The sequence below is a fragment of the Gopherus flavomarginatus genome, chromosome 3, assembly GCF_025201925.1.
Source record: "Gopherus flavomarginatus isolate rGopFla2 chromosome 3, rGopFla2.mat.asm, whole genome shotgun sequence".
Lineage (NCBI taxonomy): Eukaryota > Metazoa > Chordata > Testudines > Testudinidae > Gopherus > Gopherus flavomarginatus.
Genome location: NC_066619.1, coordinates 35,609,674 through 35,636,996, shown reverse-complemented (window position 1 = coordinate 35,636,996; position 27,323 = coordinate 35,609,674). Strand labels below are relative to the sequence as shown.

The 27,323-nt window shown below is 41.2% G+C and overlaps 2 protein-coding genes across 3 annotated transcripts in view; one reads left to right on the top strand and one right to left on the bottom strand.

Moving 5' to 3' along the window:
- PLPP1 (phospholipid phosphatase 1) overlaps nt 1-15,396 on the top strand; it is a 120,233-nt gene extending 104,837 nt beyond the window's left edge. For both annotated transcript variants that reach the window (XM_050947117.1, XM_050947116.1), the window contains exons 5-6: nt 10,197-10,373; nt 15,011-15,396. In XM_050947117.1, coding sequence (XP_050803074.1) covers nt 10,197-10,373; nt 15,011-15,136 — 303 coding nt within the window. In that variant the 3' untranslated portion in view covers nt 15,137-15,396. The remainder of the gene's footprint in view (nt 1-10,196; nt 10,374-15,010) is intronic.
- Nucleotides 15,351-27,323, bottom strand: part of MTREX (Mtr4 exosome RNA helicase) — a 90,426-nt gene continuing 78,453 nt past the window's right edge. The window contains exons 24-27 of the mRNA XM_050946889.1: nt 26,254-26,310; nt 24,545-24,707; nt 16,138-16,242; nt 15,351-15,642 (exon numbers count right to left, since the gene is read on the bottom strand). Coding sequence (XP_050802846.1) covers nt 15,590-15,642; nt 16,138-16,242; nt 24,545-24,707; nt 26,254-26,310 — 378 coding nt within the window. The 3' untranslated portion in view covers nt 15,351-15,589. The remainder of the gene's footprint in view (nt 15,643-16,137; nt 16,243-24,544; nt 24,708-26,253; nt 26,311-27,323) is intronic.

Genomic DNA, 27,323 nt, shown 5'->3' with positions numbered 1-27,323 from the left:
GGAAACAACTTGGAAACATAGGGGTTTTTGGTAGAGCGAATTTGAGAGAGGCCCAGCTCATCAGGAAAGAAATTACAATAGAGGGGCATGACTACAGACTTTCCGACCAGGTGACTGTGTTCTCCTGCAGCAGAATCTAAATTAATGGCCCAATGGCAGGGTCTGTTTGAAGTGGTCAGGCAGGTCATATGAGATAAGACTACCAGGAGGGGGAAAGGAACCAAGCTCTATCAAGTGAATCTTCTCAAACTTTGGAAGACATAGGATAATTCAAATCCCTTTGGAGAGGGAGTTAGGGTCCCAGATAACCAGCAGCCAAGAACCGACAACAGTACGGGGGGGGGGGGGGTGAGGGGCTCTGCTCTGCTCAAAGGAAGCAGCTCCTCTAATTTGTCGGATTTCACAAAGGTATTTTCCACCTGCCCAGGAAATGCAGTTCATCCAACATCTATAGACCACACCTGGCCAGATGGTCAGGGAGAGCTCTAGATCATTACCATGGAGGTTGTGGGATACAGTCTGAGAGGAAGTGCGAGCGATGCTGGAGATGAGGATAACTGTGAAATCCAAAAGTGAATGGAGGAGTCCTACAGTTCTTGTTCCCAAACCAGACAATTTGGTTTGAGTTAGAATTAAGCTTTCTAAAGTCAATGCAATCTCGAAATTCAACACCTACCCAATGCCAGAGTAGATGAGTTACTACAGCAGAGTTACTGGTGAAACACCTGAGTACTACTGACTTAACAAAAAGGTATTGGAAGATCCCTTTATCCCCCTTCCTCCGAAGAGAACACCTTTCTCCACTCCTTTTGGGTACTTGCAGTTCAAGACTTTTGCCTTTTGGCCTCTGTGGAGGTGCCGCAACTTTCCAGTGGCTTATGAACAGGATCCTCAGCTCTTACCATCAATATGCTGCAGCCTACATAGGCAACATCTTCTATAGTCCTATCTGTGAAGACCACGTACAGCACTTAAAAGCAATATTAAAAGCCCTACAGGATGCAGGACTTACTTTTCAGGGTTGGCCGTAAGTTAGCAATAGATGAAGTAACCTATTTGGGATACTGCGTTGGAGGCAGCCTTATGAAACCAGTGGTCAACTAGGTATAGGCCCTAACAGCATGTCGCATTCCCCAGACAAAGAGGCAAGTAAGGCATTTTCTTGACCAGGTTTATCCCCGTTTTTGTCTCGATCACAGCCCTTCTTACAGACCTCATGAAAAGCAAAAACTCTGAGATGACCCAGTGGGATGAGAAATATGAGGATGCTTTTAGTGAACTGACAACATGACCATGCCAAATGCCTGTGTTCTTCAGCCCTGATTTTTCCTAGGAGCTCAGATTGCACACTGATGCCTCAGACATCAGGCTTGGCATTGTACTGTCACAAGGCTTTGTAGGAGAAAAGCACCCAGTCCTCTACTTGAGTAGGAAGCTCTTTCCTAGAGAAGAGGCTCACTCAAGTATTAGTGATTAAGTGGATCATGGATTCCCTTGGGTATTACCTGTTGGGTAGCCCCTTCTCTCTGGTAACAGATCATGTTCCTCTATGCTGGATTCACACAATGGAAGACCTAAACCCACGTATAATGCTATTTATACCTTGCACCACAACCCTACAGTTTCAGAGTATACCACCAGGCAGGAAAGGACCATACCCAAGCCACCCTAGAACAGCCTTTCCAGCTTGAGGTGTGGGGCATGTGAAGGGACATGCCCTCACACTGACAGTGAGAAGACTAACAAGCTCCTCTGGACCTGTTAAACACCAGTGAGGCACATCTGCGAGGATTGTTCTGCCTGGAGGGTGGGGAAGCTTTAAAAAGGCAAATTGCCACGGGAAGGGGTGGTGAACAAGAAGAGAGCTGCTCCATCTCGGGCAGCAGAGACAGACTCGTCAAAAGGGAGATGGTGGCAGGCCCCTTTGCTCCCAGAACTGCGTGACCCAGTCTCTTAAAGCAGTGTGTCCCAAGAGGAGGGACCCCATTTTAAACTAAGCCCAGAGGGCTGACCCAGGAAGATGGCCTGATTTCCAGGTCATCCTTGTCTCTGTCTGCTTATGGACCCTCAGGTGAAGAAAGAGGGAAGAGGACTTTTTTTCTTTTGTTTTCTTGAACTTCCCATTGAGTGTCTGCTGGGTTGGGGAGAAACACAGACAGATATAAAAGACCAGAATTTGGGAATGTGGGAACCCTTGCCACCAACATGGCTGCTAAAGAATGTGCTCTGCTCTTTAAGAGGAGAAAAGCAAATTGCATATCTTTTTTTTCCCACCTCCCTCTTTACTCTTGTGCAGGTGTCATGAAACATACCTTAGAAAAGTTAAATTACTTCCCAGCAGGCCGTGTCTGAGCCTATTTGCTCTCTGCCACAGTCTGTAGCAAACTGTTCTGGTCTCTCCAAACCTCTTCTCTTCAAATATGGTTTATCTCATACAGGGAAATTCATATTTGTGGTTTTTCCTTCTATATACTCAGTTGCGTTGGTCTCATTTTATTATCTTCAGCCCATGTTTGAGGCACGTTCAAAGGTGTTGCTTCAAATCCTCCAGCTCTTGGAGTCTTCCTGTCTAAGAAACCTGCAGTCTCTCTCTGCTGTGTGTTACTGTAACTACATGAGTCTATAGTTATGGCTAGACATGGGTTCTCAGGAAAAATTTTTGGTGGCCTCAGAATGTGGCCAGCAACTCTTGCTGATGGCCACTCTCACACTTTTCCCCCTAAGATGCTTAATTAGCTTTAGGAATATCAAATAAATATGCACATATACATGCCCAAATCATTGCAATTTATTTATTGCTAGCTAGTCTGTTGTGAAAGTGATATTAGAAAACATACATGTATCACTTTGCGCAGCAGATTTAATTAGCCCTGGCAAACCCTTGGGACAAATTAAGCCCTGGATGGAGGGTTGGAGAAGGCGGTGGGGGTCAAGGGTGATGTTGTGGGAGGCAGTGGGGGGATGGAGCTTGAAACCCTGCAGTCAGAGGACATGGTTCAGGGGGCCTGGGGCCTGCCACTGTGCAGCTGGAGACCAAAGCGCCATAGCCAGAGCTTGCTGCCCCGCCACCCCAGGGCTGAAGCCCAAATCCTGAACCCACCATCCCTGGGAAGGTGGGGAACTCACCGGCTCCCTGATCCTACAGTGTCAGTGACTCCAGAGTAGGGCATGGCCCAACCTCTGCTGCTGGCCCCAGCAGCCAACAGCAGGACAGTGCATCCCGGAGCAACGGGGAGCGGGAGGAGGCTGTACTTTGCCCTCCCCTCCACCACAGCCCAGGAGGTTGTGGCTGCAAGAAAAGCCTTTGGTGGCTGCATTTGAGAAATGCTGGGCAAGAACTAGGAGTAATGGGCTGAAATCAAGGGGAAAATAGGGGATGCCTATTGAGAGCAACAAACTAGGAGTCAAGGTACAAGGGCTGAGAGTGTAATAGAATACATGGCTATGGAATGACCATCCCAAGGAATCTGTAGAATCTCTGTTGCTTGGGACCTCCTGAAGTTGAGCTGGAAGAAACACTATAGTAGGGAATAATTCTGTGTTTGCTGGGACATTGACTTGATGAGCTAATAGGCTGTTTCTGCAGTTAACTCACTTAGTTGTCCAGGTTAACGTTGTTTTGTTGCTGATCAATTAGAGAACATGCTCATTTAAAGTTGTGCAGTGCCCCTTATAATAGTGTATGGCAGCTGCCTGCTTTGTCCACTGGTGGAGGCTTGGAACCAGGGTTGACTGGCAGCCCCCTATCAGCTCCCCACTCCCCTAAGTTCCCTGTGTGGCAGCTGCCCAGCAGGCTATCAATTGCCAGGCAGTTCAGCTGTCCCTCCCCCAATGCTGTGTGCTGCTACTGCTCTCTGCCTTGGAGCTGCTTCCAGGAACCTCCTGCTTACTGTGATGGGGTGGGGAGGGGCAAAGAGGGATGGTAATATCAGCGTGTCCCCCCCCTCCTGCCCCTCATCTCCACAGAGCAGGGGGGGACATGACGGGTTCAGGACGGAGGGAGCTTGCTGACAGCAGCTGCTGTCTAAAATTGCTGATCTACGTAAAAAGGCAATGTACTTAGAGTGGCGTCAGTGTACTTAAAGGGGCGATGCATCTCACACACATATGGTGTGTCTCTGTCTCTGCCATGCTGTCTCCCCTCCCTTCATTTGTCCTGCCTTGTAGTGTGTGAGGCTACATTAACGTGTTAACCCTTGAGGGCTCAGCCGAGGGCTAGTTCATCATTTAGCAGTAAGGCATTCCCTGGGAAATATTCCCCTCTCTCTCTCTAATGTGACCCTATATAACACGGTAAAGCAGCGCTCTGTGGGTGGGGGCTGTGCACTCCGATGGATCAAAGCAAGTTCAATATAATGCGGTTTCACCTATAACGCGGTAAGATTTTTTGCCTCCCAAGGACAGCATTATATTGAGGTAGAGGGGGAGGGGTGTGTGTGTGTATATATATATATATGTGTGTGTGTGTGTATATGTATATAAAAATAAAAAATTTCCCTGGAACCTAGCGCCCCCCCCCATTTATATTAATTCTTATGGGGAAATTGGATTTGCTTAACATCATTTTGCTTAAAGTAGCATTTTTCAGGAACATAACTACAACGTTAAGAGAGGAGTTACTGTATTTCTAATTGGTATGATTTTTTTTTAATTGATGCTGTTTCTGCAAACTAGGGGAAAATCCAGAGATTCGATTCGATTCAATTCAATTCTGAGATTTCTTTTTGGTGTAAATTTGTATGGAAACAGTAAACCTCTTGAAGACTGACATCTGAAATAACTGAACTCTGCCAGGTGAAATGCATGATTTGACTTAGGTTTTGTTTGAAAGCAGTGTTCAGTGGCAGAGTATCTGTTCTGTTCTGCAGATTCTTTAATTAATGTTTGCAAAAGGCTTTGAGGAATACTGTAGAAGCACCAAGTATTATAAGCTAGCTTTAAATACATTACCTGGATTTAGTAGAGTTAGCCTTAGTGGCCAAGAAAGAACACTGTGTCCTAAGGGCAAGGTTATAAGGCAGCTGGGAGGGATTGCACAGTTAATGATTTCAAGTAACATTTGTATAGCAAAGTAAAGTTATTATAATATTTTTCTTTTTTTGGCTGTATGAAGTAACTGTACTTGTGGCCTGAAAAAATAACATTTCAGTCTTTTGAAAAGTGTTTTTCTCAAAGGATTTCTGAATTTTCTTATGTAGAGCTACAGAATTCCATCTTAGCAGTTTTTGCTCTCTGGGAAACAGAAGTCACATCTTAAAATAAACTTTATAAATACCTAATATTTTTAAAGCCCCCCTCTTTTGGGGGGGGAGGGGACAATTTTTTTAACAGCAGCAAATAATTCTCTAGTTGCAAAAACCTTTCCATTTTGTGTCTGTGGCTTCTAGCAAAAACCTCAAAGTGGCTGTTTTTCAGCTCCGACCTAGTATTTTTAGAAATGGAGTATTAGACCATAGGCTGGGAGGAAATTTGTGTTCAGCATGTCTGTGGTATTTTCATTATAGGGTAAGCATTAAGTGAAAAATGGCTAAAAATTCTTTAATCATACTCTATGAAAGCTTCTAAAAAGTGTGTGTGTGTGTGTGTGTCTCAACTTAGTAAATCAAAAGCACTGTGGGGGAGCTGACCGCTGTTAATGACACCTACCATTTCTAAGGTAACTTAATAATGACAGTTTACATAGGGACAGAAGACAGCAGGAGAGGGAGGATGGACAAATCAACACCTATACATGCTGTTTGTGAAACTACTTAAGATATCTGAATGGCATCCTGTATTTTTAAGCATTAGTTAGTATTTTTTCTCTTACAGGGATCTCTCTCAGATATAGTGATACCTCCCTAATAAATCATAGGGTAAATCCTGTTGATCTAACATACTTTCTGCAGTAATGCTGTGTGAAATTTACTGACAAGTTCCACAGTTTGTGACAGAATGTTTAACTCTGAAATTCAGTCTGCTTCCAATTATGCAGGAAACTTTTCACCTCACTTTAAGGAAAACACAGCAAAGGGAGCAGGATTATCAGTTTTATCAGTGACTTTAAATAGGAGCAGGATTGGGCCCTAAATAAATCAAAAGGGGACACGTCTGCATGTACAGATACTCCACGTGTCAAGCCTGCATTTTATATATGTATTTGTAGGTTACTATAACCATGAATGTAATAAAATTCACACCTATGGATGTATATACAAGGATAAATATTTTATGTGGTACTGGCTTTAACTTTCATAGACCTGTATATTTATGGGACTACAGGGGAGAAGTTGTATTCCTTTCATGCTCTGTAAGAGGATTATTTTATTGCACTAAGCAATGTTGTTCATCTGTTTTAAACTGTTCATGTCAACCAGGTCTTGCTCCTATTGCACAATTCAGTTTTTAAGAGTGATTGATCAGAAGGCAAAACCCCCCAAACCACTGGCGAAGTCTATTAAGTGTAAATTCAGTTAGAAGCAGCCTGATAAAAATAACATGGAATTCGCCACTGCAGCAGCTGGCTTACGAAAAATAACTATTGCAAGCACTTTAATATCAGAAAATGCACTCGTGATAAACAGCAGCAGCTGTTACTCTTTGAAAGTAATTACTGCAGTAGATAGTCATTTCAGTGAAGTGATTGAAAAGAAAATGCTGTGTGGGATGACTTCTCCCTCCTTCCCAGGTTGTGAACCTACTCTTAGAAAACTGTGGGACTCTGTCCTCTTTGGCTATGGAGTGTGGAAGGGCTCAAGGGTTTTACGCTTGCTGTAGGTTTCACTGTGCAGGCCCTTCAGAAAGGCCTTAGGATGGGTAAAATATATTTATCTAACTGCCTCCTACATATTGTTATAGGATATTTCCAAATCTTGAACCGCTAGGGCTAGTGGTTACTTTCTTAATGTGGAATCAAAGTCTGTTTAAACATAAAACCTGCGCTTCATGTTTGCCAGCTGTCTGTTACACAGAAAATGGCCAGCATTTTCTTTGGGACTACATTCTGCTTGAGGGAGGTTCAAACAGCATTTTACCATTAGCTCAGCTTTCTGTAGGCTGGCAGTGAAAGCTCTTACCAGCTAATCTGCAGCAAGGTCTCTCAAAATGTTCTCTAGTATAGAGCACCTTTTTGAAGGAAACTGTCTCAATCCCATAGATTGCCTCCCATCCCATTCATGATAGTAGAATGTCCTTCTGCCAACTACATCAATGACCTACATAGGAACGTAGTATTCAAGTACATGTAGCTGTCTTCAGGGGACTTCAGCAGCTGGAAAAAAAAGGAGTTAGCACTGAATGACCAGCCAACTCTTTGTAGGCCACCATGTGCTGTATGGACCCCTAGTGGCCCATGTAGAACCACTGAAGCTATCCTAGTGTGAAAGCTAAGGTAACATAAAACATGTGCCGGATTGAAGATGCAGACCACAGCTTTTCACCCTTCACTGCTCTAAACTATACTGTCTGGCAGTTAATATACACAGTAGCAAAATAATGGCAACGTGGAATGAAGTCACGTTTTGAAACAGTGCAGAATAAGCTGTGTCCTAAGAGGACCTGTCTGGCATTTACACTCTGATTAAACTTTTTCTGGGATTGATTTCACCCTGACCCTGCTGTGGGGGGGAGAAGTTGGTTGTGTATAGGCTTGATCTTGTGACATGCTGTTTATAGCAGACTGAAAATACCAACATGATGATGTAATAGTTACTTTGACAAACCAGTGGAGCATTCCCCAAATATTTACCTTTGGAAAGTAGCACCTTTGAATATACAGTGTGCACACTGTACAAGTATTTACACAATAAACTTAATGGTTATAATAGATGCACGTGGTTTTTGAAGTTGGCTGTGGAAGCATTGACCATAGGTGGTTTGTGTATCATGGTAGCACATGAATCCTGTGTGGCTCAGTTGATAGCCCTTCAGATTCTGGATTGCAAGGTTATGAATTCAAGTTTTATACCAAGATTTAAGCTGTTGACCAGTGCTGCTGCTGTAGTTTTGAGACACTGAGCATGCATCCCAGCTCCATTAGCTCTTGCTTGTATAGCTCTTGTACATGATAGGGTAATACTAGTATGCTTTTTTTCCTGGGAATGGATGGGGTTCAATATTGCAAACTGACCTATTGCTGAGCTCCCAAATGGCTGCTGTTCACTAGCAGTCACTATTTAAGTTGTACCACAAAGCAAAGTCAAAACTGTCCCTATTAAATATATTGTAAAGCTTTTAGCATTTGGAAGAGGCTCTATAAACATCTTGTGAACACTGAAGACACAAAACACAGTACAGAATAGTTGGGGTAAAATAACAAAGTTTTGCTTAAAACAGCATCACTACAAAGCCACTCTGTAAACTTTTTGTGGTGTATATTAATTACTAATCTCTATAACATGTTCAACTTATTGCTTACATCCAGTACAAGATTTCTAAAGCGTGTCTAGGGATTTTTAGTCGTATATTGGATGGACCAAGGAAAAGCTCCCCTCAGCTGGAACATGGGGTCTCTAGCCTCTCTCTGTACTGGAGATAATAGAGTGTGATAGACAAATAATGTGGATTATATGGGGAAGGTAAGATATAAGATCTTGTGACCTGTGTTTTGTACTCTGAAGGGGGTTTGTAGGAGAGAGCACAAAAGCTGTGATGGAAGGACAGGCTGATATGAAGTTAGAAAGTTTGGTTATGCTTTAAAATAGCTCATGTCCTATCTGAGTATAATATATTTTAATATGAATCTGGCAAACCTCTTCCACTTGGGGGGATTTCCACATTCTATAGAGTAAAACATCAGCTGTTCAAAGGCAATAACTAGAGCCAAGACAGGTTAAAATGCATTTCAGTCTTACTGCTGGGACTTGGCTTTGGCTCACATCAGATGCATTTGTTTATCGCAGGTCAGGCCTCTGGATGTGTTGTGCTTTTTAAAAAGCTTTTTTAAAGCAGCAGAATGCAGAGCAAGGCAGCTGCTTCGCCAAGAGGCAGGAAAGAAGTGGGGGGAGGAATAAAACGAGCTAGTGGGGAAGGAAAAAATGGCCATAAACTTTTAGTCCCTCCCGCCCCCACACTAAAAGTCTTTTTCCAATATCCCAGGACTTTTGGGATGCAGTCTGTAGAGTAACAGTTTAACTCCAGTGATGTAAATACACATGTAGGTGGCCACATTATAGAAACTTTGTCAAAACATCTTGTGAACATAGTTGTAGTTTTGTGGTGACAGCTGATGAATGTTGGTAACCTTTGTTGGAATAGCTAAATTAGCTTTCTATTTTTCAGTTAGAAGCAGAATTTTATGCTGAATTTATACTATTATATGGGCTTTATTTATGTCTACACTAGCACTTATGTCAGCCAAACATTTGTTGCTCGGGGGGATGCTCTCCTGCGGACATAGCTACCACTGCTCATTGAGCTGGTTTTATGTCTACAGGACAGCTGTCTCACAGCGGTACAGCTGTGCTGCTGGAAGCTTGTATGTGTAGACATGGCCTAAGTGGCAGGCTGTATTTAGCCCCATTAGTTATTGCAATCATGTGTAGACAATTAAAGGCTTGTATACTCCTACTTATACAGTCATTGTATAACTTATGTATTCTATACTCATGCTGTTGTCTTTTGTTGCTTCCTGTTTGGAGTAAAAAGTGTTTTTTGAAACCCTGTATGTTACATGTGATAGCACTTTAACAGCCTAAGAAGATGGCTTAGCAATGAAGGAAGAGCTGGCTAGCTTTAATCAGTAAAAACAGATATTGATCTAATCTCCACTGTTCACTGAGATCTTTCTTCCACTCCTTAAATGGCTTTAGTCTGGCACCAGCATCTTATAATTCTGAAACAATTTAGCCCTTTGTCAAATCAGTGCTAATGGACTATATTCCTTTATACAACAAACTAAGGGTGGGGAGTAGCATAACTATACAAAACATTAAGACAATAGTGGAATTAACACTGAAATCTCTGTATTCATGTTGTACTGAGCTGTTGGGTATTTACACTAGAGTAACACAGCTTGGATTTGATATCCTGGAACTACTACGCTGTTTCAAACTAACTTAATATTCAGGAGTATGGAGCATATTATACTTCTGAAATGTGAATAATGAATCATATAACTTCTGATTAAACTTGAGTAACCTGGGGCCATGACTTCTCAGCTGAGCAGTTCCAGATGAAAACTGCTTCAGAGCTGCTTCATAACTTTTCCTGTCTTTCAGCTTTATCTTCAGGCCAGAATGAAAGGAGATTGGGCAAGACTTGTACGTCCCACAGCGCAATTTGGTCTCATTGCCGCATCTATCTACGTGGGTCTCTCCCGGGTTTCTGATTACAAACATCACTGGAGTGATGTGTTGACTGGACTCCTTCAGGGAGCGGTGGTAGCTGTACTCATTGTAAGTTCATAAGTAGTTCACTAAGCCCAAATCAAAACTATTTTAAAAGTAGGTTTCATGCCATGTGTGGTAAGCATAGGCTCTGTTCAGGGGGAAATGTACAAACCTTCCACATGCTCTGAAAAGTAGCAGGGTTGGGTAGGGAATAGAAGAAAACTTTGTACAGAATTAAATCACATTATTACCACCATAGAATGTAGAAGCCACAGTAATGGACCTGGAACCTAATTGTGCTAGCCTCTGTACAAAGAGAGTAAGATCTTTGGGGCAGGAACAATCTTTTTGGTTTAAGACAGATGAAGACAGACAAGGGAGTACCAGGAAAGCAGGGGAGTGTATTGGCCAGTCGGATAAGCAGTGATCTCAACACACCACCACTGTAACTGTTAAATTATTGGTAGGCTTAATGGGAAAGGAGGTTTTAAAGATGAATTTGAAAGAGGATTAGGTAGTTTCCCCCCCCCCCCCCCTTCAGGGAGCTCCTCCCAAGTACAAGGGGCAGCATGGCGGAGAGCATGAAGGTGCCTGTTTGAAAATTTAACAAGCGAGCAATGGAGGATAGCATCATGGGTAGATCAGAGGCAAGTGTCACCTCAGTCATGAATGAGAGAGAACAGGCAGGGTGGTGATAAGCAGTGAAGGGCTTTGAAAATGAGGACATAACTTATGGAAGGTATGTAAAGAGGGGTGACAAAGCCAAAGTGACAAGCTAGGAAAATTTTATTTTTTGCAGTAGCATTCTGAATTGAGAGTGTGGAGGAAGGCTGCGTTTGTCAAGACCAGAAAAAAGAATGTTCCTATAATGGACATGAGTCTTAGCTGTATGGAGAGATAGGAAAGACCGTATCTTAGATGTTACGTGAAAGAATCGGCAAGATTTAAAAGCCTGGATATCAGGACCTAGAGAGAGGTCAGAGTTGAAGGGGATGTCCAGGTTGAGGGCCTGAGTGACAGACATGATAGTGGTGTTGTCCTGTGCTTAATGAGGAGGGAAGCGCCAGAGAGGAGATTCAAAGCTGTTAGCCATGTTGAGCTTGATCCACAAGATGTCAGAAACGGATAGAGATTTTAGTATGGACAGAAGGCAGGCTTGGAAAAGGGTAGATCTGAGTTGTCAGCAGAGAGATTACCCAGGAATATGGTGTAAAGGAGACCAAAGACAGAGCCCTGTGGAAAGCTGGGGGTAGCGGGAATGAGGAGGATCCCCGAAGGACATATATGGGGACAGCTAGGGGTCACCAAATGAAATTAATAGGCAGTAGGTTTAAAACAAATAAAAGGAAGTGTTTCTTCACACATCAGTCAAGCTGTGGAACTCCTTGCCAGAGAATGTTGTGAAGGCCAAGACCATAACAGGGTTCAGAAAAGAACTAGATAAATTCATGGAGCATAGATCCATCAGTGGCTATTAGCCAGGATGGGCAGGGATGGTGTCCCTAACCTCTGTTTGCCAGAAGCTGGGAATGAGTGACAGGGCATGGATCACTTGATGATTACCTGTTCTGTTCATTCTCTCTGGGGCACCTGGCATTGGCCACTGTCGCAAGACAGGATACTGAGCTAGATGGACCTTTGGTCTGACCCAGTAAGGCCATTCTTATGACACACAGAGAGCAATTTGAGAGGTCAGAGGAGAAGTGGGAGGACATTCATGGAAGCCAAGAGAGGACAATTTCAAGAGGAGTAGAGTCCGTTTGAAAGGTGATTGACAGGTAAAGGATGAGGATCGAGGAGTACTGCTGCCACTGACATGGCTAGGAAAGGGTAAGTGAAGACTTAAAGTGGTTTCAGGGGAGCGCAAGGGGCAGAAGCTGTGTTTCAGAAGGTCTAAGACAGAATTGGAGGAGGAGAATGTTGACAGTGATTTAAACTGGTGTGCTCAAATTTAGAGATTAGAAGGAAAAGGGTTGGTAGCTGGAGAGGTAAGTGGGGTCAAGGTTGGGTTTAAGATGGAAGAGACTAAAGAAGGTTTCTATTGTGATGGGAAAGAGCCAGAAAAGAGGAGACATTTAAGTAAGGGAGGGGATAAGTGGTAAAGGAGAGCAAGAGCTGGCATTGGGTCATTTGGGACAAGTGGAGGGGTTAAGAGAAGGACGGAAGGAAGATCATGTCTTTTTACAAATTTTCTCTTGGTAGAAATCTGTAAGACCCTTTTGCAGAGAGAGGAGGGGAAGGGAAGGTTTGAGGAGTGAGTCAAAGGTGGTGAAAGTGTAGCTTGGATTGAGGACATGAGATTCAATTAAGCTGGAGAAGTACATGTGTTACTAGGCCAATGTGAAGGAGTAGAAAACAAATTGTTGAGGAGGAAGTCAAGGGATGGGGCAGATGTCAGAGGCAAGGAGATTTGTGCTGGGTGAGAATTGGTATGGGGAGAGGGCAGAATGGATAATTTTAATCGTGTTTAAATTGTCAATTTTATGTTGAGGCCTACATTTACTATAATCTAGCGTTAAATTAAATGGACAACATTCAGGCATTACCTGTGATGCTTTAAAGAAGGGCCAACCACTGGATTGCTGGAAGGCACTGGCTAAGCCCCTGACAGCAGAGTTTGCTAGAGTGCTGAACTAGCTTTTGGATAACAGTAGCCTCTTCTACATGGTCAGAGAATATTTCCTCTTCAGTTTATTCAATGTTGAGACTCTGACTGGGAGTCAGAATTGCTTGTTTTCCCTTTACATTTGATTTTCATTCATAAAGGAACAGAATGAGGCCTTCCAGTTCTAAAGTCTTGGACATAGAATCATAGAACTGGCAGGGACCTCAAGAGGTCATCTAGTCCAGTCCCCTGCTAGTGTTTGTCCAACCTGCTCTTAAAAATCCCCAATGATGGAGATTCCACCACCTCCTGAGCACTTTATTCCAATGCTTAATGACTCTGACAGTTAGGAACTTTTTCCTAATGTCCAACTTAAACTGTCCTTATGGCATTTTAAGCCCGTTGCTGCTTGTCCTATCCTCAGAGGTTAAAATCAGCAATTTTTCTACCTCCTCTTTGTAACAACCTTTTATGTACTTAAACTGTTAGTGTGTGTCTGTCTTCTCCAGACTAAACAAACCCAATTTTTCAATATTCCCTCATAGGCCATGTTTTCTAGGCCTTTAATCCATTTTTGTTGGTGACCAGAAACATAATTCAGTTCACTACTAGGGGTAATATATTTAAAAACTGAATTAAACGATTTGTCCAGCCATCAGTAAAAAGTTAATCTTCCTCTAGAAAATAAGTCACCATTTTCTAACATGTAAAAATTAAGGCTCTGAAATGCATGTTAAATTATGCTGGTTTAACTGCTTTTCCTAGCAGGATGATTTTCACTGGTTGTCTTTCTTTAGGAAAATTTAAGTACAAATACAAAACAAGATAATCTAAATCATGATTTCCTACTTTATTTAAATCAGTCCACCCTGGGTCAGTATAATGAGGGGAAATGGAGCTGAAAAGAGGTGTGGTGAGAGCCATAAGCGAATGGCAGATGGGCACACTTGTACAAAATTTGAAAAATGCTGTGAAGGGAAGCTGGAACCAGATCTGCTGCTAGGCAGCTAGAGAGGGGAAAGTGGCTGGCATGGGAGGCTCTGGGCATCAAGGACTTTAAAAGCTAGGTGGAAGGATGAGATTTACTAGTTCTATTAACAGATTGGAAGAGGACAATACTCCTTCCTGGTTTCTCAACTTTTTGAATTAAAACGAAGAAAATACACTCTGCACGTGCAGAAGAGGCAAATTCTCTCAAACACTAGGTTTAGCATTTTGGTTCCAGGGTAAAGGTTAGCTAGTGCCTTCTAGCAGTTCAGTGTTTGACTGTTTAAAAACTGGCAGCAACCATCTGCTGCTTAATATTTTATTCAGTAGATAAACTTACTTTTAACAAAGGTTGTCAATTTCAAATAGGTTTTGAGGATGCTAATAGGCCTCTATGAATATTTTGCCCTGCTTGGGTTGAGTGCACAGTACATAAATGTCAAAGTTAACCACAGATACTCCTAATGAAGTATTTGCAAATTGTTATACATATTCTGCTTTATAATGTAACTTATTTAAATATAAAATTATAGGAATGCTTTGAACTGTGAACTTGGAAAGCAGTAACACCCACACTGGTGCGTGCAACTTACACCTTCAGAATGTCCACTGATAAGGAAGGTTGTAGTGATTCTCCAGAAACTAGTGTGTGGCATTTCCTTGATTGTATGAAACAATCTTAAATTGAGGTCAGACAATAAGTAGACTGAGCTAAACTTACTTTCACCATAAGCAGCAAAGAGTCCTGTGGCACTTACAGATCCAGACTAACAGCTACCCACCCCTCTGATACTTTACTATCACCATAAATACATACATCCTTTTTTCTTTTGCATCCCAAAATACTACAAAGGAAAATTAATGAGCAAGCTGTCATCTGGATACATTTGACAGATTTTCTGGTAGTTGATCAGAGCTTTAATGTAAATAGCTCTTCTAGTCACTTTTCCTCTCAGAACCAGTTAATTTAGTGTCCTGGCTCCATATACCACTCCAAATGCATAAGAACTTACAGTGTAGGACTACCTCCTTTAATGTGGATAGTTTTAGTTGACAGACAATGGGCATAAGGTTTTACAGGATTCTAACAGTGTATAATTTGTTCCCTTAGGTGGTGTATGTATCAGATTTTTTCAAAGTAAGGGGATGTACCTTTAAACCCAATGAAGATTCGCATACAACTCTACATGAGACACCAACAAATGGAAATCACTATGGCAGTAATCACCAACCATGATCCTGTGAAGTATCCTGCTTTCTAAAAGAAAAATGATTTAATGAGTCTCCCTATGTAAAATAAATAAATGCCTTTAAGGGACTGCTGCTGCTATATATATATATATCTCTTGGATGCTCACTTTACATGTGTATATAGTAACATAACAGCATTATGTGTATGTAATAGCTTTAAAAATCTTTAAATTCTATTAGTTCAAGCTTACTGCTTATAAAACACTTAAATGTAATTTTTTTATTAAAATAACATGATAACACTTATGTACAAACAGCACTGTGTATGTAATATGCTTTGCTAGAATGCTTCCTGTTTTAAATACGTACACCATTAAATGTCTGTCTTGGGGGTTAAGATGGCAAACTGGCCTAATGCCACCAGTCTAAAATTATTCTGCTCTGTGAACAAGTCTCAGATTGCTCCCAATCCATAATGGTCTTCCAGAAAATAGATTTCTTATAGGTAGAGGCTTGCAGCAAACACAATGTCTCTCTTGATTTTGGTAATTCCTATCAAAAAGGAAAAACAGATCAGTATTACTGTCATACAGGTAGAAGCTGAACCTTGGGACATTAGATAATGTGGTACCTTTAAGAGGCCCTGAGACTTGTCTCTATGTGCACAGTCTAAGTTATGACTTCAGACCCATCGATAAAGTACAGAGAAACTCTGCCTTTGGAAGGGTAGATGAATTATGCTTTTAAGCAGTTATAGGCATAAATCTACCAAATATTTATGGAGGAAAAAAAGCTAGCTTTTACTCCTATTGCAAATAAACTCTCTAAAGCCAAGTCTGACTTTCTAGCACCCATACCTCTACAGAAAGAATCAAGTTGACAATGTGTTAAATTAAAATAGTGCTTTCATCGCAGATAATGTAGCATTTTCCATAATTCAAGAAGGAAAAACTTGGCTTGAATATTTTCTTTAGAAGCTGCAATGGATTTAGTTCATAGGCACATGCTTTCACCCCTTCTATTTATAACCATATTCTAAATACATACCTTCCGCAAACTTATTTTCCAGCTCTGTGTTTCCAATGGCCTTTGCTGCTTGACACATCTGTCGAAGCAATTCTTCTAGCCGCCTCATACAACGAATTATGCTACCTAGATAAAATATGAAACTTTTTTAGCTGTCACTTCACTTAATGGCAACAAGAAAGTTGACTAAATTTGTTACATGACATATTAATGTAATTATAGGATGTAACTTGAGCTTCTACATGAAGGATATCCTTAAAACAGTTTAAGTTCAGGCCTACTTAAGTACAATGCTTTGGATTTGTAACAATTCCATTTTAAAACCACTGACGTTATGTGCCAACTTCCATTCCCACATTCCAGCTTTCATTTCTAGAAATTAAGTTTATTGGCCATGTCGCCACTTACCTCACTCAGCTGCTCAGGAGTTTTAGAAAGCTTGACTATTGCACAAGAAATTGTGCCTGTAGTACAGTCACAAGAGCTAGAGCTGCTCAAAGTATCAATACCTCCTTCGACCCTAACCCTGCATTCCAAAAAACTCCAACCCCATCCCCAGCTAAAGTAACTTTTCTATGGAAAGGTGATTGTCACTTGTCCAGACAATCTTTGCAGCTAGAGATGTATAAAATAGAATAAAAGCCATGAACAGCTGAAACAGAGATAGACTTGAAAGGAACAACTACTAGGCATTTTACACATAACTAGCTCTTTTTCCAGAGCCTTTCCTTCATTACCTGAAGTGGATTCTGTTGTCTGATTGTAAAAGCAATGGGATATAAAGCAGGGAAATTACTGAACAGATGAGCTTTGCATGTAGGTGTCAAAGACTTTGCAGCAGAGAGAGTGAGCTGGCAATGGGACAATGAATGGGGCTAGTGGAGACTGCACTAGATTGCCGTGCATGACATGTTCCCCATCCTGTACAGGTGTGAAGCATAATTAAGTATATGGAAGCACAGTACTTGATATACCTAAAACAGAAGAGATGGTAAGTAAGTAGTGTGTACTATTAGACAATTTTTACTGCTTTGTTACAATCTAATTTAAAGCTAGTCTATGGTGTGGAAATATCTGTCCAGTATAGATTTCACCTTTGAATAGTTTGACTGTAAATGGCACTGAAGTGATAGCTATATAGAGAACAAGATGCATCAGTGTAATTTTTCACCTAAAATTTCTGCTGTGCACAAGCTTCTGTTTGATGAATTTTTTTCAGTCAGAGTTGTGACACCACAGACAACTGACACTACAAAGCAGAAACTGGTCTGTAAGAAGACTGTAAATGACAGTTCAGAGTAATTCATCTCTGCCACCCAGGCCTAAAGAGAGAGACTCACTCTGTGAAAATAAAGCCCTAATTCCACAATTGTCTATAGTCAATGAAAGCCTGTGCACATTTGTTTTGTTAAGGCATGGGCATGCATATGAACACAGTCATTGCTGCCATTATGTCATCTACTACAGCAGGAATAACTCCTGTGAGGAGACAGTATCTGTAAAACCGCTTGCCGCTATTATAGATTAAAAACCATATGGAGTCAATTACTGAGACAAAGCACCAAAATAAGTGAACCATCAGCAGTTCCCCTGAGCATAGCCACGCTGCATTTTGGCAAACATCGACTCAGTTTTCTGGAAGTCCCTGCTACAGTCTGTTTACAAGAATATAATTCTACCAAGCACCAGCTTACACAGACAGGTTTCATTATAGCTGGGATTGTTGCAGACAGGCTTTTGTACATTCAAAACAAAGTTGTTACCAGCAGCTACTTACTCCTAAACTTACATTATCTTCCTTTTAAAAAACACAAGTCACTATAAATGTTTAAACACATTACTGCTTGGCAGTTTTCTTTTTCAAAACTCTAGGTCCCTTTTCTGTCCCCTCCACCCTTACCCCACCATGGCTTGTAAGTATAAAACCCTGTCATGGCCACTTTACCTCTGATTGATAGGGACTAGGTTGATTTCTATTCACAAATCAATGCTGCTGCTATTTAGCAAGAAACCTTTCTTTGGGAAAGATGCACAATACTCCACCCCCATTTTGGAAACAGCTTCCTGCACTCAAAGGCTCAGGCTGCAACAGGAACATTAGGAACCACAGTTGGCAGCTGTAATGTAGGACAGAGCTGCTCAGAAGTGTTCTCCAAAATCTATGTCAGATTTGATAAAACTTGTTCAAACACCAGGCAGGTTTCGGTTTCCACTGGAAACCTGCAAGTGTTCCAGCATCTACAGCTTGTGGCAGGGAGCCTGCCAGCCACTCGAGTACTGGCAGGAGTCAGGCATTCAGTTTATAGTGAAGGAAAGGCTCTGGAAAAAGCTAATTGTGTGTAAAATGCCTAGTGGTTGTTTCCTTCACGGCTTTCATGACTTTTATTCCATTTTATACATCTCTAGCTGTAAAAATTGTCTGGAAAATTGACAATCATCTTTCCATAGAAAAGTTACTTTTGATGGGGTTTTTGTTTTTTTTTAAATGCTTGCTATGGCTATGGCAGTAGCGGTTAGTGATATTTTGAGCATCTCTAGCTATTGTGCCTGTAGTAAAAGCTAGATTTCTTGTGGCTCAGGTCTCTGGTAACTCTGGGGATTCCCAGCCCCAGGACAGTCTGCATGGCAGGTCTGCCACAGACCCTCAAACTGACAATGTCAGTTTCATTTATTCCCCCCTCCCAAAACACCATATTTCACTATTTCCAAATCAACATTTTTGTCTTTCTGAAAAGTTTCAGCAAATTTGATTTTATTCCAATGGGGAATTAACCCAACTTCTGAAAATCCAAAATTTCTTACACACCAAAAATCTCGAGTTTTGACCAGCTCCAAAAAGGGGGGAATCAATTTGTTCTTTTGATTGATTGTTTTTACCATCACTGTTAAAGTTTTCCAACCCCCATCGACCCTACAGCTTCCCTCATTGCTACTGTTGGTGATGAAGCTATACTGCTGATGAGATGCAAAGCCTTATTTTTCTACCAGAGATCCTGCCCTGGTGCCTGCTGGTCCAGAGCACAAAAAACCTGGAGCAGGATGGAGTTGTCTCCCATGTAATAGTGAAGAAGATACCCACTAAGAAAGCCCTTCCTCTAGCCACGTGCTGTGAAGAAAAAAACGGGGGTAGTAACCAAAACATCATTTTGCAGCACTTTAACTCAGTACTATTTGGTGTTTTTGTAATGAGGAACAAATTAAGTATGCAAATATTTATGCTCTCCCCTTCCCCCCAGAATGTCAGATCCTCATGTCTACCCCTGCCCATAACGCAAAGGGGAACAGAAGGTATTAATCCTGTCCTCAGTGCCAAATGTCTCCTACCACCATGCCAAAGTTTCTAGTTCTCACCCTATCCTATCCCACCATATTACACGTTGCTTTCAGTGTGGAAGAGAATCTGTAGTATGGGGCAGTATTAAATTAGAGTTAGGGTTTGTCCAGACAAAATAGTTAGTGCGAGGCATGCCAGGGCGTAAATCTACAGCTCACTAGCAGGCCATGCTCTGCCTACAGGGACATTGCTAACGCATTAAAAGTTCCCTCATATGCACTGGCCAACTGCCAACATCTAGACAAGCCCTTCAATGGAGACTTGTATTTAATATCATAACAACAACAGTGTTCCTTATTTTATTATTCATTTTCATATTCAATAAAAGCTTGTTTTTTAATTTACTTGAAACCCTATGTCAATGTACCACAGGATTCAGTGCCACTATGCTGCAGAAACTCAGGTGCTTCGATATAAAATGTAGGTGCAGTGTGGTCCACAATGCTCTATCTGGGTAAATCCTCAGAGTCGGCATTTATTTTTGGACAATTCTGCAGGAATTGTCTCCTTTTACAAACCCTCTAAGAGCAGAATCATGCATCTTCACCCTCACAAAAGATGAAAGATAGACCTGTATGGTTAGAGGAGAAGTCTGCTGGCTCCACCATTGCTAGGATAGCCATAGCAGCTAATAGCCAACAACCTGGGCTGTGACTCTGTTCCCCATTTGCAGCCAGCAGTCCTCTTATTCAGAACACAGGCAGTATGTAACAAATGGGAAAATGGTATTTTTAATTTTTGTGTGGCTTATTCAGCCAAGAGTGACCTGGGAAACACAGGAAGAACAGATAGCTGGGAGTAGCTCTTGATTTCCATCATCTGTTTCCTGCTGCATTCCTTTGGAGCGTATCTCCAAGGAACACAATTTCTTCCAGTGGTCAGAAAGGCAGCCTCTCAATAGGAGGAATCTGCTGAGTCCAGAAGTACTGATTGCCAGGTTTTCTGTTGGTCGCAGGAAACCCAGCTTAGTAGGTTTTTGGCACCGCACTACACATCAGATTTCCCGCATAAATTAATGATGGCCAGGAATTCAGAGTAAATGAGCAAGAATGTGTCAATTTCCTTATTTCAACAATTACCAAATCCGATCGAACATGGTAACATCGTGTAGTGAAGAAAAGTGCTAGCCAACACAGAGTTGGCCATAGCGCTGCTGGCAGGGCAGGCTAGCACACACGTTTCAGCATGTCACCTAATCATTATTAAAACACTGGTTCTTAAGATCAAAGGCAACACAAACTCCCTCCGTTTTTGATCTTACGATGAAGAAATAATAATTAAACTGACACGATGCTGAGCACCATTTTGCTTGGACTGGTGCCTGAGATGTCATAGTCATGCTGGCTAACTTGAGTCTCCACAACCACCTTCAAACATGGAGATTCTGCCGTACAGACCAGCCCCTAGAGCTGGGGAAATTCTGTTTTCGTCCTTTTGCTTTGGAGGAACCTGCTGTCTCTTACCTGTGTATGTAGGTGATGTAAGCCATAGGAGTGGAATCCTAGGGCAAGATAATGCAACGGTAGAAGTTTTCCTTCTTCAAAGAAGAAAAGGGAAGGAGTGAGACAATTTTTGGTTTGAGGCCCAGTTTCTTGCAGAGGCCTGGGGGTTGCTGCCTTCACTGTAAGTGTATTACACCATTAGAAAAGAGGCAAAGGAATTAGGTAAGGTTCATGCTGGAAGCTTTATGTAACCATGAAGTCACATCAAGGACATAATGGCTCACAACCCTCAACCTCAGTGGAATTAAGCATTAGAAATGATCTAACTCCTTAAACTCCAGCTGCCCTTCAGACTCCTTGATGAACAAAGAACAAAAGCCACCAGGGCTAATGATTCAGCAGAGATTTCATAAGGATAAGATGTGGCAGTGGAGACGCTGCTTGCCTGGAGAGTATTGAGTATTACAGTAGAGCGCTGGCTCTGCCATAGTTAAGATCAGCCTAATAAAAAAGGGCTACCTGAGTACAATTAGCATAAAAAGAGTCTGCAAGTGAGGCCTGTTGGATGCATATGCACACAGTGCACTACACTGCCCAGAAAGGCTATAAATGTATATGTGAACTTTCCCCTCCGTTGTGCTGAATCCTTGAATGAACATGAGACAAGAAGATTCCTTTCACTGACACACATGCTTCATATCATGAAATGACATGACCTACTGGTAGTACAGGCAAGCAATCGCCTTTCCTTGTGTTCTCAACAGCCCCAGAAGTTCAAAAATATCTACAGGCCTGTCTACATTGAACAGAGCCCTAACAGGTAACCAAGCAAGGTTACAAAGCTCGTGAAGTATTTATACTCAGCACAGGATGTGAATCCTATTTGCTCTCTCCTTACCAGTAACAGTCTAACAGTATGTCATTTAAGAATTTGCAGAACTTAAGTCTTAGACTTCTCAGCCCAACTATTATCACTGCCAATACCTTTGTGAGTATCACAGGGCAGAGGACAGACCAAAGTGCAATCTTTTATTTTGCTATTGACTATTTCTGCTGGCAAACCATAAACCGATGATGACAGTGCTAATGGGAAGGAGCTTCTAAATCTCTGCCAGATCCACCATTGTTATTAGGCTTCGTGCAGAAATTTTGATAAGAGTATTAGCTAGTGCAGTGGTCCCCAACCTTTTCGTCTGGCAGGTGCCAGACGAAGGACTGTGGCGGCGGTCGAGCATCCGCTGAAATGTCGCTGAATTTCGGTGGCATTTTGGCGGCCACGCTTCTTGATGACGTCACTTGGCGTCAAGCGGTGTCATCCAGAGGTGTCACTGCTGAAATGTCATTAAAATTTGGCGGCATTTCAGCGGATGCTTGACCGCCAGCCAGTAAGCGGGCACATTTAGATTCCCCCGTGGGTGCCACGGTGCCCACGGGCACTGCGTTGGGGACCTCTGAGCTAGTGTCTTCATCCCACTGTTCTGGCCTCCTTATGATCTTAAGGTGGCCCAAACTCCTCTCCATCTTCTTACTATGAAGATCAGGGCTACAGAGTACTGAGTACCTTTCCTGAAACACAAGTTCTACTGGCAGAGCTTTAGGAAGTGAGATATAGCAGCCAGTATTGTGCGTTTCTTGACATCTTGAGATCTGTGCTGAACTTTATACTGAAGTGCATTGACTCCCATCTGCTTGTGACGAGTGATACCCTGTCCTTATTTCTAGGAACCCTACTGCAGACACACCAATGGTTTGGAGTGGAAGGAGGGACTAGTCCCATTCCTGGGTCCAGGCTTCCCCTTGGTGATCCATACCTAGGTTTACCCCTGGAGTCAGGAGTCTCTTCTCTGGTACCTTTGCTGTGGCTAAAACTAGGAAGGTTTGTAGCCTTTTGGGGGTTTTGTTGTAGGGAGCGAAATCTTTGGCTATTGTCAATCACCACTTTCGTAGCAAGCCTCTCCCCAAACAAGATTCTACCTGAGAATTTTAAGGCACAAAGAAGAAAAGGGAGAACAAAGAGCAAGAATGCAAAATCATGCAGCTGTTTTGAAGGGGGAACATCATTGGGAAAACAAATAGTTGGGAGCTGGGGAAGGAATAAATTCTCTGAAGTGGCTGCACCTAAGAAACTACCAACAGCTTAAGAGGGTCTTCCGCGGATTAATATTTGTATGGCACTTTGCAAATTATTATTAATATTTAATTCTCACTCAGTTCTTTACTCATTTTTCCTCCCATAAATTAAAGCTTGGATCATGGTGCATCATAAAAAAGTAATAAAATAATATTAACAGCCTTACAATGTTATTGAGGAAGAAGTCAATTGTAACACTATAAAAGTTAACATTTTGTATAGCACCAAACTGAGCTTAGTAAGCAAAAAGTAAACTAAAGAATCTTCTAGTGTTCAATTTTCAAAGGAAAATAGTTTTTGATAACCCATGTAGTTTTCTGAGCTGGCAACAGAACAAACAAAACAATAAAATACAAAATAGTATCAGTAGGGATCAGCTTTCTAAAATGTTGATAGCTGAGACTCTGGCATCAAGTTAAAAGGTTTGAAAGAATTCCCTACAAGGCTTTACAAAATACAAATTTCACATTTTGTGCTCTCCACTAAATCAAACTGCATGCAGTGTCCCTAAAGTATTAACAGAGAAGAGCTAGAAAATTACACCACCACATTTTTACTTGTCAGTAAGCAATACGCAAATATTCCTGAGTGCATTAGACACTGAACTCAATCTAATTGATTCTCTCATCAGAATACAAATCAAGTCCCTTTGCATCTCATATTTTAAAAATCAAACTGTCAGGAAAACAACTTTGCTCCTTTAGATGTCAAAATGAATCACCTTTGTTGACTTTGTTATGGAAACAAACAACTGATTTTACTATGGCAACTCAATGAATTGCGCGGGGGATGGAAGGGGAGGGGAGAACTGACCTTCTGTAATCACAATTGAAATTAAATCAGGATGTATATTTATTAAAGCTGACTTAAGTAAAGAATCTTCCCTATCTAGTACATTTTTAAGACTCCCTCCTAGCTTCTTTCCAAAATATTTTCTCCTCTGACTTTGTAATTAAGTGCTAACGACTTAACTTCTACAAAACTGAAGTTATGAAGCAAAAAACTCTCCACTTTTCCTTGCATTCTATTTTGCTAGTCATCATTAACTGATGTAACGAGTTATAGATTTGTTGAGGCAAACATTTCTGCTTTGAATAAGAAAACAGCATTAAAATTCTTCTTGTAAGCACAATATACTGCAATGTTTAGGATTTCTGTGTTTTATAAATGGTACTCTTTTGGGTTAAATAAATTGGTTATTTATTATCAAGGGGTCAGTCAAATATTTTATAGTTTCCAAATTACCAAACAGTTAAGTAGACTTGAAATGATTTCTACACAAAGAAAAAGTTTGTGGTTTTCTACTACAGAGAAAGCAAATACTTGAAATATCTGGCTTGAGTAATTTACTTTCAGAAGGATAGTCAGAACCAGCTTTGGGCTTTTCAGAGTCCTAATTTTTTCCCCAACAGAGGAATGCAAACTTGAACTACATCACAAAGAACAGAAGTCAATCACACAGAATTTGTGAACTGTTACCACACTAACATTTCATAAAATGGAAGTTTTAAAGCAACATACCTTCAAAGACATCAGTCATTTTGCAGATGTGAGCAAAAGTAGCTCCATTTGCCCACGTGTATACTACATCCATCAGGTTGGGTCTGAAGGAGTTTAGGTAATTTTCTTCATCAATTTCCAATTTAGCTTCTGCTGAAACTTTGGCAATTCTTTTAGCACATTCCTTTAACAATAAAAGGTTTAGTTTTAAAATCAAGTTGCAGTGTGACAAATTCTTCAAAATCAGAAACTAACTCATCATTTACACTAGAATTTGAAATCTCATTAGAATAAATGTAACCAAGCAATTTACAGTGCAGTTATTAACTTATATGTAAAAATCTAAGAATGATGCATGTTAATTGGCCAAGCTCATGAAGGCCTTCCACACAACTTGATGGCATTTCTCCGTTTACGTATGTCTGAATGTAACACGGTAACTTTTGAACTCTGCATCTGATCAATTTCAAAATGTCAGGTAATGTGTTCTAGGCCATCAACAGCCAGAATCCTACAGATGTCAAGGAAAACTGGAAAACCAAAAAGGGGAAAACAAGGGGCACATGAAGCCAATTGCATCTGATTAGCAGAGACACAGCTTCAAGGATCTCTTCAGTTGTCTACAGCTGTGGCTCTCTACCAGGGGTATGCGTACTCCTGGGAGTACGCAGAGGTCTTACAAGGGTTACATCAATTCATCTAGACATTTGACTAGTTTTACAACAGGCTACACAAAAAGCACTAGCGAAGGTAGCGCAAACTAAAATTTCATACAGACAATGACTTGTTTATACTCCTCTAAATACTATACACTGAAATGTAAATACAATGTTTATATTCCAATGTATTTATTTTATAATTATATGTTAAAAATGAGAGAGTCAGCAATTTTTTCAGTAATGGTGTGCTGTGACAGTTTTGTATGTTTATGTCTGATGTTGTAAGTAGTTTTTAAGTGAGGCGAAACTTGGGGATACACAAGACTAAACTTCTGAAAGGGGCACAGTGGTCTGGAAAGGTTGAGAGCCATTAGTCTATAGAGCAAACATGTCATTGAAGGCACCCAAATAAACACCTTACTGCACTCCACCACCCTGCTCATCCTCCCAATAGAATTTAACATGTTGACACCTTGGAATGACTTTTATCCCAGACTAACAATAATAGGGTGGTGGAGGGAATGGGGGCATGCATATAGCTCCTAGCATGGGGGAAGAATAGGGGACCCTGTTATAGGATAGGAGAGAATCCGAGAGACACAACCCCTAATGAAGGGGTGGGGGAGATTGGAGGATCCTGGTATGGAGAAGGGGCAAACAGAGTCCCTGGCCAGGGGGAAGGGAGAGTGGAGGGCACTGGAATTCACAGCAAACCCCTGGCTGTGGGGAGTTGCAGGGAGTCCCAGAAATAGAAGGGGATGGGAGGATGGCACACAGGGAGCCCTGACAGGGTGGGAATGAGAATGGAAGAATTCAGAGTCCCTGGTGTGTGCAACAAGCTTGAACTACAGAAGCTACAACCCTCTAATTTGCACAGGCCTCAAAAAAGGAATGTATAACCAAGAATAACAAAATCCACTATTATGATGGCAAAGTCTTGTGCTAGTATAATTAGACAAAGAATTCACCAATTTTACCAGAATTAAATCTCACTCCTGCGCTTACGCATATGCATAACTTTGTGCCAGTGAGCTGTCCCACTGAGTTCAAAGATTGTCACTGGAAAACTACCTGCATTTGGCGAAGCGGTCCTGCCAACTGCTCTGTCAATCTGGGCATTTCGCTGGACTAAAAAAGAAAACATTAGACAAGCTCATGAGCTCCATATTCCCAGTTTAAATCAAGTTAAATGCAAAATCAAACCTGCAACATTACCAGATATGTTAGTGCCACATTAAACCTTTCTAATGCACCTCACACCTGTTATCACAAATACTAGAATCTTCTGCAAGTACGTTTATTTAAAAATAGAGTATCTATCCATTTCTCCAGGTATCCTTAACATGAAAGTTAAAATATAAATTAACTGAACACAAAAGAAAGACTTTCAATACAGAAAGCATGCTAATGGGAATAAAAGGCATCCTTTTTCTGTACTAGATACACTAAAGACAGTCCCTCTGTTAAAACTTTTGTTTGAATTGTCAATATTATAAATTATTCTAGAATGTACCAATCAACAGCCATTTTATTATGAATTTGAAGCTTCACTTTTAGTTAAGAATGTAGAAAAATGCATAAGTGGAATTTTTATTTTTAAAAGAATGATGTATAAAGTGTCAATGGGTATGAATAAGAATCTCTAGGCTAATTAAGTGCAACAGCCTTGTGTGTCCTGCTTTGAGCCTGGGTTCACTGCTGTTACTAATCAATTTTACAATCTATAATATGTTATTATGTGTTCTGCTACTTAACTTTCTATTACACCAGAGAAATGGCGTACATAGGCATCACTCTCATTACAGTAAATTATTAGCATCTGCGACTCTTCACTTCTAGAGTCAACACAGGTGCCACATTTTGCTATCCATCTGTAGCGATCTTACATGAATGATCTTTTTAAATAATGTTCACAATACTAAGCATCACTACACGAAAATACTTAGAATTTCTTCAAGTATCAGCTGCGAAAATAGTGAAGTATTCAGCACCTAGCATTAACAAACTGCATCACATTTACAGGAACTGGCTTTACTACTGTAGGAATATTTATTTTGAATTTCAAAGGCCATAAATCCTTGCCAACAATTAGCACTATGAAATGAATTAAAAATAAGATGTGTGATCTTGATACATCTTTG